At 32.4% G+C, this 15319-nt stretch overlaps 1 protein-coding gene across 1 annotated transcript; it reads right to left on the minus strand.

Annotated features, from left to right (window-relative positions):
- Positions 1-846: 846 nt before the first annotated feature.
- On the minus strand, positions 847-1738 carry LOC127799684 (cytochrome c biogenesis CcmF C-terminal-like mitochondrial protein). Its single transcript, XM_052333907.1, is given in 2 exon segments — positions 847-1101; positions 1103-1738. Coding segments are annotated over 2 exon segments (789 nt in total). The 3' UTR covers positions 847-948.
- Between the last annotated feature and the right edge of the window lie 13581 nt (positions 1739-15319).

Below are 15319 nucleotides of genomic sequence, written 5' to 3' on the forward strand. Positions count from 1 at the left end.
AACCAACCCAATTAAAATTAGATTGATTGGTTGGTTGGTTAGTTTAGCAAAGTATTGTTGGACAATTTGGTATATTCACATGTTCAAATTAATAAATGAGTGAATAAAAAATTATTTGAGTTATGTGTAATATAATATATAATTTATATTATTATAAAAAGTAAAAAAAATACAAAAAGTGCATTATGCATTGAATTATGAGGGTACACTATACATATACTATATGAGGCAATTGATTGAGATTAATAATGCAGAATACTGTACAAATTATTATTTTAATTATTAATATATAGATATAGATATATATATGAAAGGGCCTACTTTATTATATATTATAAAGATATTATATATATATATATAAAATTGAGGGAGGCAGCAAAGCCTCCATGGCTTCTCCCTTATAGCCGCCTCCCCATCTTTTCTTTCTTCATTTTCTCTTCTTCATTCTCTATAAATAGATGGCTTCCTCCACTGAAAAAAAAAAATAGGAGAATTTACAATAAAATTATTTTCTAAAATTTTTCGTACCTTTTCAGTTTTAATAGTGTTCAACTAATGTTCTAGTTTGCTGTTAGACTCTGAAGTTTGTGTTAATTTCTCAGTCTATAAACCGTTGTAGGACAACTATGTCCCCATCTCTCCTAAACTTCATTGGGACCTAACAAAATTCTGCCAATTCCTTCCAGCCTTACTCAAATAGGGGGGAGGGGGGAGGCTCGGGTCATGCGGCAATGCAAGCTGAAAAACGGTTGCTTAAAAATGCTAGCGCGCATTTTATGAATAACATAGAAAGTCAAGGCTTGGAAGCAAGCTACTAGCGCCTATCGACGAGAACTAGGCTGGCTTGGTTAGTAGTGCTCGCTTATTCTGTCTCGCCCGCCTGCCGGCCCATGAATTCCTCAGAGCGGGCCGGCCGGTCGGGCGGACGGGGACCATCGAAGAAGTGCCTCAACGCGCCACAACTACTACTTTGACTCCTTTTGCAATTATGAACTCCACGGAACTTTCTTGATTCCAACGCAACTTATCCTTTTGGAGCTGACATAACAAACTACGCGAGCCTCCCAACGAAGCCAGCATAAATCCTATACAAATAAAAAAGAAGAAAAGGCAATTTCATTATGGTGGTATACCAGCCACCTGTTCTGGAACTTCCAATTCCAATTGAAGCATATAGATCCGTAAATGGATTTGTATGTATAGCCACTTTAGTCGTACTCGTCGTTTCTCGAAAGTATTTTTTTTCTGGGAACATGGCTAGCCATAAATTATTATGTTCGCAATTCTTCATCCATGGATGAAGAAAATGCTCTAGTTTTCCATTCTCATATGAGGTCGGAAAGTTTATTGGCAATAGGTTAGCATGAAGTGATTCATCATGCTCAAACATGAGCCGCTCGTTTGTTAAGGACGATTTATAGATCATCAAGTTCCCACAAATGGAATGAAAAGTGGGTCCACGTAAATGATCGAGACCTCGCAAACAACAACGCTCCTTCCCCATATGGAGTTCGGAACCCAAAGGCAATCGTTGAGTGAACTGTATCTTCTTTGTGTTAGTTGACCTAAGCCGCACTCTTACTGCTGGGGTGGGGCTCGGCCTCCGAACCGTACATAAGACAAGTTTCTGTCTCATAGAGCTCGGGTCGAAGACCAAGGGAAGTTTAGGAGAGATGGGGAGACCCAGCAGTTGCCGGTCGGTGAAATGAATCTGTTTTAGGACAACTGTGTTACACATGTCTCGATTTTATCATTTCTTTATATATTATTGTACTTTTAATTTTTTTTATACAGTATTATATTATTTTAATATTTCTATATGATTAGTTTAAATATAATATTATAATAATTATATTTTTGAACAATAATTACAACATTACAAATATAATTATTATGTGACTAATAATATAATTATTTTATTATAATTGCCTAACAATTTTAAAACAGAGAATGAAGGTAGGGAGTAGGAGTATATATGTATATGTAATGATATCAAAATTTTATATCATAATTTAAAAAAATAATCAAACAGTCATTTGTTTAAAGTTCAAAAATTAATGTTTTAGTGATAGTAGGGTTTCTATATCCGCAATCACATGTTGTTAGTTTCAGTTTGAGGTTCCAAAGTTAACCCAGAAAATATTACCTTATAATATTTTATAATTTTAAACAATTATAATTAATTAATTACGATTCAATTACTACTGACTTAATTTAATTAAATTATTATATGAAGTGTGTATATAGCACGACACTTCACAGTTAGATTCAATCACTAATTACATGTTTTTGCACGATTATTTACCACTGGTCGTTAAAAAACTTCGTGCTAATAATTGAAACATTATCTTAATAGAGATTACAGGTCTTTTACAATAAATTTTAACAATTAAGGGATAAAATTAAACTCCATCTTGCCTAGAACAAATTTTAGATTTAGACTTTATTTAAAATAAGTGTCAAATAAGTTATTATATTTAAAATGATTCAAATAAATTATTATATTTTTACACTTGTAGCCAATTTAATTACTATATTTTAAAAAATGTCAAATAAATAATTGTACCTTTAAATTTATGGCCACGTTAGTCATTATGATTAATTTTTTTAACTTCATCTCATAACATTTTAATTCTATTAATAATACCAACTCTATCCCCAATTAAAATAATTCTACCCAGGCAAAAGTATGACCCATACAATTGTAATTTGTTCTTTTTTTTTTTAAGTTTAGTGATCAATTTGATCCTAACTCTTAAATATACTGATTTATTTAACCCTTCTAATTTAACCTCTAAATTAAAGTCTAATAACTTATTTAATATTTTATGCATTTATTTATGGAGAACAATAAATGCATAGAAAGAGATGAAGGGTGGTTTGGCCATCACACATATGAGTGTGACCTATAGTATTTAGATGGACAATAGAAAATAGTGGGTAGATATACTAAATAAGCCCATCTTGGCACCAATTTACATGAATTGTCTTGAAAGAATCATAGATCACACTTACTCTATTAAATTTGAGATTAAAATAACACTAAATTATAAGAAAAAAAAGTGACAATACTTTCAAAAAGAATTGAACATATGACTTTAAAATAAACATCATTAATCTAGTACAACACAAGTATTGCCATCACCATCAATTATTATTCTTTAAATATGCTTATGGACAATATATATAGATATACTTACGTACCATGTTCATTTATTATTGTGTTTAGTTATTTGTTTCTTTTTTGTATAAAAAAAAAAATTAAGTCATTATCTTACTCAATTATTTGTAAAGCTAGTGTCTAGAGTAACCATCGTGTCCTACCCCTATTAATGTTTGTGGTGTTTGGCGTGCTTGACAAGGCAATGGATTGATAATTGAGTTGAATCAAGGGGAGGCTAGCTCGTGGGTCGGGCATGGCGAAGCATGAATTGATCCATAACATTTTAATTCTATTAATAGTACTAATTCTATCCCCAATTAAAATAATTCTAGCTAGGCAAAAACATGACCCATACAATTGTAATTTGTTCTTTTTTTTTTTAAAGTTTAGTGATCAATTTGATCCTAACTCTTAAATATATACTGATTTATTTAACCCTTTTTAAATCTAATTTAACCTCTAAATTAAAGTCTAATAACTTATTTAATATTTTATTCCTTTATTTATGAAGAAAAATAAATGCACAGAAAGAGATGAAGGGTGGTTTGGCCATCACACATATGAGTGTGACTTATAGTATTTAGATGGACAATAAAAAATAGTGGGTAGATATACTAATTAAGCCCATCTTCGCACCAATTTATATGAATTGTGTTGAGAGAATCATAGATCACACTTACTCTATTAAATTTGAGATTAAAATAACACTAAATTATAGAGAAAAAAAAGTGACAATACTTTCAAAAAGAATTGAACATGTGACTTTAAAATAAACATCATCATTAATCTAGTACAACACAAGTATTGCCATCACCATCAATTATTATTCTTTAAATATGCTTATGGACAATATATATAGATATATTTACGTACCATGTTCATTTATTATTGTGTTTAGTTATTTGTTTCTTTTTTCATAAAAAAAAATTAAGTCATTATCTTACTCAATTATTTGTAAAGCTAGTGTCTAGAGTAACCATCGTGTCCTACCCCCCATTAATTTTTGTGGTGTTTGGCGTGCTTGACAAGGCAATGGATTGATAATTGAGTTGAATCAAGGGGCGGCTAGCTCGTGGGTCGGGCATGGCGAAGCATGAATTGACCCATAACATTTTAATTCTATTAATAGTATTAACTCTATCCCCAATTAAAATAATTCTACCTAGGCAAAAACATGACCCATACAATTGTAATTTGTTCTTTTTTTTAAAGTTTAGTGATCAATTTGATCCTAACTCTTAAATATACTAATTTATTTAATCCTTTTTAAATCTAATTTAACCTCTAAATTAAAGTCTAATAACTTATTTAATATTTTATTTATTTATTTATGGAGAACAATAAATGCACAGAAAGAGATGAAGGGTGGTTTGGCCATTACACATACGAGTGTGTCTTATAGTATTTAGATGAACAATAGAAAATAGTGGGTAGATATACTAATTAAGCCCATCTTCGCACCAATTTATATGAATTGTGTTGAGAGAATCATAGATCACACTTACTCTATTAAATTTGAGATTAAAATAACACTAAATTATAGGGGAAAAAAGTGACAATACTTTCAAAAAGAATTGAACACGTGACTTTAAAATAAACATCATCATTAATCTAGTACAACACAAGTATTGCCATCACCATCAATTATTATTCTTTAAATATGCTTATAGACAATATATATAGATATACTTACATACCATGTTCATTTATTATTGTGTTTGGTTATTTGTTTCTTTTTTCGCATAAAAAAAATTTGAGTCAGTATCTTACTCAATTATTTTCAAAGTTAGTGTCTAGGGTAACCATAGTGTCCTACCCCCATTAATTTTTGTGGTGTTTGGCTTGCTTGACAAGGCAATGGATTGATAATTGAGTTGAATCAAGAGGCGGCTAACTCGTGAGTTAGGCATGGCGAAGCATGGATTGACCCATAACATTTTAATTCTATTAATAGTACCAAGTCTATCCCCAATTAAAATAATTCTACCTAGGAAAAAACATGACCCATACAATTGTAATTTGTTCTTTTTTTAAAGTTTAGTGATCAATTTGATCCTAACTCTTAAATATACTGATTTATTTAACCCTTTTTAAATCTAATTTAACCTCTAAATTAAAGTCTAATAACTTATTTAATATTTTATTCATTTATTTATGGAGAACTATAAGTGCATAGAAAGAGATGAAAGGTGGTTTGGCGATCACACTTGTCAGTGTGACCTATAGTATTTAGATGGACAATAGACAATAGTGGGTAGATATACTAATTAAGCCCATCTTCTCATAATTTTTATAGTCACCCTTTACATTACTTCTTGCACCAATTTACACCAATTGTCTTGAGAGAATCATAGATCACGCTTTCTTTATTAAAATTGAGATTAAAATAACACTAAATTATAGAGAAAAAAAAAGCGACAATACTTTCAAAAAGAATTCAACACATGCCTTTAAAAGTAAACATCATTACTCTAGTACAACACAAGTATTGCCACCACCATCAATTATTATTCTTTAAATATGCTTATGGACAATATATATAGATATACTTACGTAGCATGTTCGTTTATTATTGTGTTTGGTTATTTGTTTCTTTTTTGTATAAAAAAAGATTGAGTCATTATCTTACTCAATTATTTTCAAAGTTAGTGTCTAGGGTAACCATCGTGTCCTGCCCCTATTAATTTTTGTGGTGTTTCATGTGCTTGACAAGGCAATGGATTGATAATTGAGTTGAATCAATAGGCGGCTAACTCGTGGGTCGAGCATGGGGAAACATGAATTGACCAAGGCATGGCGGATGACAAGGTTTGGAGGAAGTAACGCAAACTGGATTCAAGTCGAGTAGGCCTAGGTTGCACGGAAATGAAAACGTAAGACATTTCCGATAGGAAACGGAAATGCGGAAGCAACATTTTTCTAAAAAAGTAGGAAATGGAAACGTGGGATAAACTGTAAATTTAAAAAATATAGGGGATTTTTTTGCAAATATAATTTTTAATATAAAAAAAATATTCAAACAATTGCATCGCAGTTGTTTATGTCATCCTTTGTGGCACATTCAGTAGAAAAATGCAGATTGACTTGCCTTAGGAGAACATCACTCTCACTGGTGGTTTTTAAAGTTTCAAGGGATTCCTAATAAACTGGGTAATGAAGGACAAGAGAGTTTTCTTTCATATACTGAAGTATTTTATTCATTGCCCATCTTTGCCCTGTTTTACAACATTTCTGAATCAGAATATTGCAAGTTGCTTTGTTGGGTAAGACACCAGCTACTTGCATTTTATTAAACATCTCCAGAACTTCTTTATATTTTCCTGACAAACGTCTCAATCAAAATGGTCCAATGAAGCTGGGAGATTACTTACAAGAGGGAAGCAGCCAGGGAACATGTTTCTAGAAGAAGAAGAAGAGAGGGAAAAAGAAAGGAGTGTAGGGCTTCTTTAAGTGGCGGAAACATGTTTCCAACAAATTATGTAAAATGTTGAAATGGCCCATAAGTTTATGAAAATTACACAAACGGCCCGAAAAAGTTTCGGATCGTTTTTTCCGTTTTCGAAATAGGAAACAGTTCGAAAACGCTGAAACGACGCGTCCGAGCTATTTCTGTACTTCATAGGTGTGGACAGAATTGTCGTGGAGCATAATGTGGATGCTAGATAGACCATCGAGAACACCTTGGGACGAGTTAGCCACGCATGGGTCGTTAGCGTTACAATACACTTGGTACATAGAGTTCTAACACCTCAGCTTTTACTGTACATAAAGATACAATAAGATACAATAAAAACATTAAATTATAAACTTATTCAAATATACAATAAGATAAGAGTAGAAATTTCAAAACATTAAATTATAAAGATGCAAATTGAATTAGAAATTCCAAGGAACAAATTTGTTGTCTCTGTGTAGTATTCATTAATTAATATCTGCTATGTTGCATGGAAACACCTCATAAGAGCAATTTTCCCATTTCTGAAATGTTTTCGAAACGTTTTCTATTCTCGTTTCAGACCCTATTTATGCCTATTTTTTTAGAAGAATGTCCGTTTTCACGTTTCCATTTCCTATTAAAAATATTTCCCGTTTCTGTGCAACATAGAATATCTGTATATATATTCATTTTTATAGGAGAAAATACATTTGGGGATGAGTTATATGTTCCAAACACATTTTTGTACTAGATATTTGATATGAATAACCAATTTGATCAAATGAAATAGTATCTGAATATCACATATTATACATTCACATGACCTTTTCAAAAACAAAAACTGACACATGTAAGATAATGTTTCACACTTTATCTCCTATTATTCAATAGAATGCTATGCAATAACATATTTTCACGATAATTATGCAAATAAAGTGTTCATACTCTATACCTTGCACTACAAGATAAATGACATTTAACGACGAAAAAATCCGTTGCTAAAACATCAAATTCCGTCGCTAAAAAATTTAGCGACGGATTTAGCGACAGGCATCTTCCCGTCGCTAAATTTTAGCGATGGACTTTGTGACGGGTCAAATTAGCAATGAAACTTTTTGTCCCTGATTAAAAAAATAAAAAATAAAAAATTTTAAAATTATAAATTTCGTTGCTAATACATAATAAAAAATTAAATATTAAAAAAAATTTAAATAAATTTGAATTAGCGACGAAAAAATTTCCGTCGCTGACCTTTATTTTTTTAAAAAAAATAATTAATTTATGGACGAACACGTGTGTGCGCTTCTACACGACAAGTGGCGCCCCCTTAAGCCGCCACGTGTACGCTGGAATTAGTCCCCCCAGCGCAACCTCCTTTTCCCCCTCCTTGGTTTCGATCCCAGATCCCTCACGTGAGTGCGCGCGAGCGCGACCATCCGAGCTACAAGCCATGTCATTATATAAACTGCACATAGTAATTGTATACTAAATTTAGCTGCAGTCGTTTTAATTTTATTTTAAATCTTTTAAATTCATAAATTAATACTTAAAAAAATAAATACTATAAATTTTTAAGTCAACTAATGTACCACTTAAATGTTGTAATTAATTAATCTCTTAAATATTTAAATTTTATTTGATTAAAAATCAATTTAATACATTTTTTTCTTATAAATTTTACAATATCATATCAATTTACATATTTTGGTTTGTAAATAAAATACATAAAATATGCATTTAATACTAATTTTTTTTATTTAAATTTTATAATTATTTAGCAACGAGGTACTCTCGTTGCAAATAAAATTTAATTTTTAATTATATATTTAATTTAATTTTAATTTTTTATTATTTATTTAATTTTTTTATTATTTAGCTATATTCCGTCGCTAAATAATATTAATTTAATTAAATAATAAATTAAAATTTAGTGACAGGGCAATTCCCGTTGCTAAAAAATAAAAAATAAATTAAATAAAAATAAAAAATTTAGCGACGAGGCAACACACGTGGCTAAAAAATAAAAATAAAAAAAATAAAAAATATAAAATTTAGCTACGGGGTCACACCTGTCGCTAAAAAAAAAAATAAATAAATAAAGATGAGAAATTGAGTGACAGGTAACTCCGTCGCTAAAAAATAAAAATAAAATAAATAAAAAATGCAAAAATTTAGTGACGAGGCAACCCCCGTCACTAAAAAGTAAAAATAAATAAAGAAAAAATGTAAAATTTAGCGACGAGTCACACCCATTGCTAAAAAATAAAAAATAAAAAAAATAAAAAATACAAAATTTAGCTACGGGGCAACTCCGTCCCTAAAAAATAAAAAATACAAAATTTTAGCGACGGGGCAACCCTATCGCTAAAAAATAAGAATAAAAAAATAAAAAATACAAAAATTTAGCGATGGGGCAACTCTCGTCACTAAAAAATAAAAATAAAATAAATAAAAAATATAAAATTTAGCCCCCGTCGCTAAAAAATCAAAAATAAAAAAAATAAAAAATCCAAATTTTAGCGACGGGGCAACTCCCATCGCTAAAAGATAAAAAATAAATTAAATAAAAATTCAAAATTTAGTGATTGGGCCCGTCGCTAACAAATAAAAAATAAAATAAATTTTTTTAATTATTTAGCGACGGAATATTCCGTCGCTTATTCCGTTGCTAAATTTAAAAAAAAAAATAAAACATTTGGCGACTGAATATTCCGTCGCAAATCCAAATTTCCGTCTCAATTTAGCGACGGAATTTGTCCGTCACTAAATCCGTCACTAAATTACGGATTTTTTATAGTGTTGATTATGCCCAGAGAAAAATTAAAAAAAAAAATTCTTATATCAATGCTAGCTTCTAGCTTTTTGTTTATGGCTTTGATATGCTAAAAATTATTTTCCTAAGCCTTGAATGTTTTCCTAACACTTGTTATTTTTTTCAAATATTTTTATTTATTTTTTGTAATTTTTTTCTTAATTTTTGATTTTTTCTTTATTGTTTTCTATTTCTTTTTTTTTTCTTTTTTGGTGAGGGTATTGCATGCCTTTTGCCTCATGCACACTAAGCCTCTAGGAGATGTGTTGCACTCGCCCGACACCTCTCTCATCTCCGTTGTCTTTTCTAGCCTTTTCTTATCTCTGGAGACTCTACGTTCTCATTTTTTTTCTTTTTCTTTATGTATTCTTTCTCACTATTTTCTTCTCCTAATCTTTTTTTCTATCATTCTTCCTTTTTTTCTAGTCGAAAACTGCCTCAGAATCATCGATTTGTGCTTTGTCGAACTAGTTTTCCCAATAAAGTATGATTTTTCAACAACCTTCAAAAATGCTCGAACTCTTGCCAAACATTCCCTGTTGCACCCAATCTCTTCGTTTTCTTTTGATATATCACCTTCGTGCCTCCATTCGCTAAAAACCCCACCATAAACCCTTAATTTTTGTTAGAAAAGTTGTGGCTCTACGAAGTCCGATTTTCTAGCCAAGCAAGTATTTTTCTCAAATCTCAACCTAAATATCATTTTTTTGGTCCCAATCCATCCCTTTTGAACCTGGAAACAAAAATCCATTATCAAATTCTCTTAAAAACAATCAAAATATGGTTGATTTGTTCCCCAATTTTCATCCAAACCCTTCTATCTTTATATAGTTGAAATTCATCTTCCACACTAAAACCCTTAGATCCTAGTTGCTCATCACTCTTTTGATCATCCATAGGTCAAATCCTCAAGATTTGGCCATTGCAATAGTGGTGCAAGTTGGTCGGCAAATTGCATAAGTTTTGGAAATTATACCTTTACCCATTGAGTTTGATAAATTCGAATTAATTCAACCCCTTTATTTTATCCCTCTATTTTTGATATATTACACTTGTGACTTTTGCAAATTATATTCAAACCCATTGCAATTTAAGTTTTCACTTAACCCTAAAAAATTTCTTGGAATTACACAAAAACCTTAACAATCTTTAAAAAATTACACTTAAGGCCTAATACTTTGGGAAAATACACTTGTGATGCCTAATAATGAGCTAAGTATAATCAAATGGGCCCATAACACATCAAGTGAGCCCACTAGGAAAACCCAATTGGATGGGCCGAGTAACCAAGTAGATTGAGAGACTTAAGGGAGAGAAAAAGTTCAATTGACCCAAACTGACCAAACTGGTCAGTTCGGTTTGATTTTTTTCTTGCATTGGTTTGGTTTGGTTTGGTTAGTTTTCTTAAAAATTCAGTTTTCGATTTTCGATTTGATTTTTTGTTTGGAATAATCGAACAAACCAAATCAACCGAAATTATAAAACGATATCATTTTGGGCATGGTATAAAAGAAAAATAGACAGAATGGCAAAAATCGGTCATTTTGCCTTAGCCTTCACTTTGTTCTTTCCTTTCCTCTTCGTCTTCAACTTTCCCGCGATCATATCGATCCCTCCGATGCTGACCTTGACCCTTATTCTTTACCTCCAATACTGACGGCGACTAGCTCTGTTCCTTTTAGCCATCGTTACTAGCATCACTCTTCGATTTGCATCGTCGTTCTCGCTTATCGATGCCACATCAGCAGCCATTATTGCGTCAAATTGCCTTTTTTTCCTTTAGATATTCACAACATATAGGGTCAGCCCAATTTAGTAAGTTTTTCGGTAATCTCATTGTGGGTGAGTATTTTACATTAAAACCTAAATAAATATACTGAAATTCAATCATTAGATCCTTTTGATTTTTGGGTATATGGCTTATAGAGTCAAGGCTAATCTGATGGTCAATTTCGATCGTCGATATCCACCGTGGATGGTGGCCAGTGATGTTTTTCTAGAAACGAGTTTTGAGTGTTTTGACGATAAAATTAATTTTTAAATCTAAAAAAAATCAACTGTTGGATCAAAATCATTTTTAGATATATGAACCATCGCGGTTAGGGGAATTTGACGACCGGTTTCAATCATTGGAATTATCGGCCGGTGGAAATAGTAAGACCGAAAATTAGTTCAGTTTATTAGGTTATTTTTGGCTTTGTTCGGTTTATTCGGTTAGTTTGATTTTTATGGATTTTGTTTGATTTTTCGATTTGTTCGATTTTTGAGTTTGTTTAGTTGGTTTGGTTCCATTTTGTACAATGATTTATTTTTTTGATTATTGAATTTCAATCGGTTTGATAATTGAATTGACCGTTTGCACACTCTTAGAGATACCATGGCCGAGTGATTAAGACTGGGCTGAGAGACCATGGCTGAGTGACTATGCGAGAGACCATGACTGAGTGATTATGTGAGAGACCATGCCAAGTGACTATACGAGAGATAGATGGCCAAGTGAGATGATTGCCAAGATGCTGCATAGTAGAGTGAGGCTTGGTGCTACTTGAATAACTTAGTTGATGGAGGTCTTTTATGGGATGGCTAGTTGAGTGAATAAAAAGTTGATGAAACTCGAGCAACACTAAATAATACTCAATATGGTTGAGTAACCCCCTGGAAGCCTCTCTTGAGATACCATTGGGAGACCTTTCCAGAATAGCTCATAGGACACTCATTTGCAAGAAGACATCTAGGAGACTCTTATGGGTTGTCCAAACTCAAGAATCTCTTTTCAAGCCATGCGAGAGGCCTTATGGGGAGATTGTAGATCCTATGAAACCTGATCTCCAAGCATGAAACCATGAAAAATAGATCAAACTTACCACTAAAATGCCCTTCAATAAATCTGAATGAATGTCCAAGATGCCTATCAAAAGATGTGACTTTTCTATTATTCTTCTCTTTATAACTAGAAGAACCATCCCTTTTGTTTAGGTATGGTCAAAACTCTGATACTACAATAATTCTACTTTCTTTCAACTCTTTACACTTATCTTAAGATTAACTTAAGTATCAAAGGGTTCACGCAGAACACTCATTCACGCCCCTATCTGATTTCTTCTTTATAGGTCACTCACAATTAAGCTATCTATGAAAGGGTCACTCATTACTTCATCAAAACGCTCTTCAGTATTTAAAAATTTATTTTTATATTTAATCAACAACATTTAATGAAATCCATTGACAAATTACAAAAATACAATCAAATCAATGCGAACTTGCCATTAAGCCTTTTTTTTGGGGTTTATTTGAAAAGAAAATCTTAATTTTCTAATTTATCTTAAAAATTTGAAGTATTACGGGGTCACATCGGAGAAGAGTTATCAGAGTACAGATGGGGCAACGTTGGGGAAACATTGAGCCATGCAGGGACTAACAAAGATAGAAGACAGGTGACACTAGGCCATGTGGTTTGGGAAGAAGACGAGTTGGAGTGAAGTTCATGATGGACTAGCCAAGGAGTTAGCTAGATTAATTGAAGGAAAAGTGTAATATTCTGAAATTTGAAAATAAATAATATTTATTCAAATCGGTGTTTGAGAACATTAATGAATATTTAGAAATTTAAGAGGAAGTATTTATTTATGTTGTTTTGAGGAAAATAAGGAATTAAAGGTAATTAATTAAATTATTTGGTTGACAATTATTAATTATTATATTTGTGGTGATTATTGAATATTTGTGGGTTAAAAGGAATTATTAATTTATTTGGGTATTTCGGGATTTAAGAAAAATGTTTATTTATGTTATTTTGAGAAAATAATTATTTATTGGAGAGTCATTAATTTAATTGGTGTTAATAGTAATTATTAGTAATTTGGGAGTATTTATGGAAATAAGAAAATAAATTAATTTAGTGGATTTTCTGAAAATTTGGGGTATAAGTGTATTAAGAGGGAAATTGAATGTGGGGGGTGCAAGTGAGTTTTTCAGAAGTTATGGGTGCTGGTACAAATCTCGCAAAGGGTTGAGAAGTCACTTTAAATTTAATACAATACATATTAATGTTAAGGATGGCAAATAGCGTAGGCGGCACGCGCGCGCAAGGGGCAAATGGCAAGTCGCGGGTTCGAACTCGCGCTGGAGGTTTTTTGGCTGATTTTTCAGCTAAAACCTTGTCCAAAACGACGTTGTTTTGGGCAAGGCGGTGGGCAGCCCTTGGCTGCCACGCGATGCACGCTGGGCCGCCCAATTCCTAGCTTTTTAATTGCCGATTTTCAGCGAATTCTGGGGTTCATTTCGAACAGTTGTAGCGAGTAAATTTAGGAGAAGAAGAAGGCGCACTGGAGTTGAAAATTGAGGAAGAATGTCACGTGGGTCCACCAGCCAATCTGGAAGGCCCAGCTGAATTGCTCAAGGATTGGGTGGGGAAAGGGAAGAGAAGAAATCGGAAGCAGCGGAATTGATCAAATTTTGTCTCGAACGCCTTCGAACTAAACGGTGCCGTCTTATTCGTTTATTACATCTATTGTATTACATTTTATATTCTTTTTGCAGATGCGCTCTAAGGAAAAAGGTATAAATAGTCTGTTAGCTAAGGAGAAACCACGTGAATAGTTGTCGAACCTGACTGTTCTCACCTCGCGTCTCTGTAATTCTCCTTCTTCTCTCATCTTCTTCTGGGTTCTTCTATTGTTTGTTGTAATTTCTGCATTTTCAATACAGTATACCAGCTGGGTAGAGAAACTCCCGCTGAGTTTTGGAGGTTGCGGTGTTGAATTGTGTGAGTGGGTTGTGTATAACCTTGTCGATTGTGACAAAGAATTTGGGAGAAATTAAGGGTTTAATTATAATATCTCGAAATACCCAAATAATAATTCCTTTTAACCCACAAATATTCAATAATCACCACAAATACAATAATTAATAATTGTCAACCAAATAATTTAATTAATTACTTTTAATTCCTTATTTTCCTCAAAACAACATAAATAAATATTTTCTCTTAAATTCTCAAATATTCATTAATGTCCTCAAATACCGGTTTGAATAATTATTATTTATTTTCAAATTTCGGGATATTACAATTCTCCCCTCTTTATTAAAATTTTGTCCTCAAAATTCACGTTCAATCCATGTCCTCAAGATACGCTCACAACTCTCATGATATTACTCAACATCACATTTGGGACATTTCATATTATCATTTTCCAGTTCCCACAAGTCTGAGTCTACAACACATCCTACTGGACGTAACGCACTAGCATATCTCCCCAATTCATCACCTCAATTATACCACGATATGACCACTAATACCTTAACCAACTTAAGGAACATCATCAATCATATTACATACAACAACAAGGTTCACCTATTACAATATCATAATCCAACTGTTCCCTAAAGTTATCTCAACCACACATCAACCTAAAGGCAGCTCGAATTTCAGAGGTATTCAATCCCCAATGATAAACCGATTCGTAGCACAAAGCTCAATGCAAATGCAGCTAACTTCAAATACAACCGGTAATGATAGGAGTAGGGTCATCCTCTTGCATAATGAGAAATTAATACTCGGTAACTTGACTGGAACCTGCCACGTACTCACAAAGCATGGGAACATGGAAACGAGACGGCATACTCAATCAAGAATTCAACAGGAATATCCTTTAGTTTGACTTTTTCCAACTGATTCTTAACCAGGTACACAACATTTTCTCGGCAGTACTTTCTCCCATAATTTGCCGCGTATGCTCGAGGTCCTGTCAATAAATATGGGTAGCCATTTAATCAGGACTATCAAGAAATAAACGTTCTCCACTCAATACATCTCGAGATCTAAAATGTCACCAGATCTCCCCCCTTAAAGGAATTGACATACCTAATTGCTGGTTCCTACTATGACTTATTCAGTGACCACCAACCC

Source organism: Diospyros lotus, chromosome 4 (assembly GCF_014633365.1).
Source record: "Diospyros lotus cultivar Yz01 chromosome 4, ASM1463336v1, whole genome shotgun sequence".
Lineage (NCBI taxonomy): Eukaryota > Viridiplantae > Streptophyta > Magnoliopsida > Ericales > Ebenaceae > Diospyros > Diospyros lotus.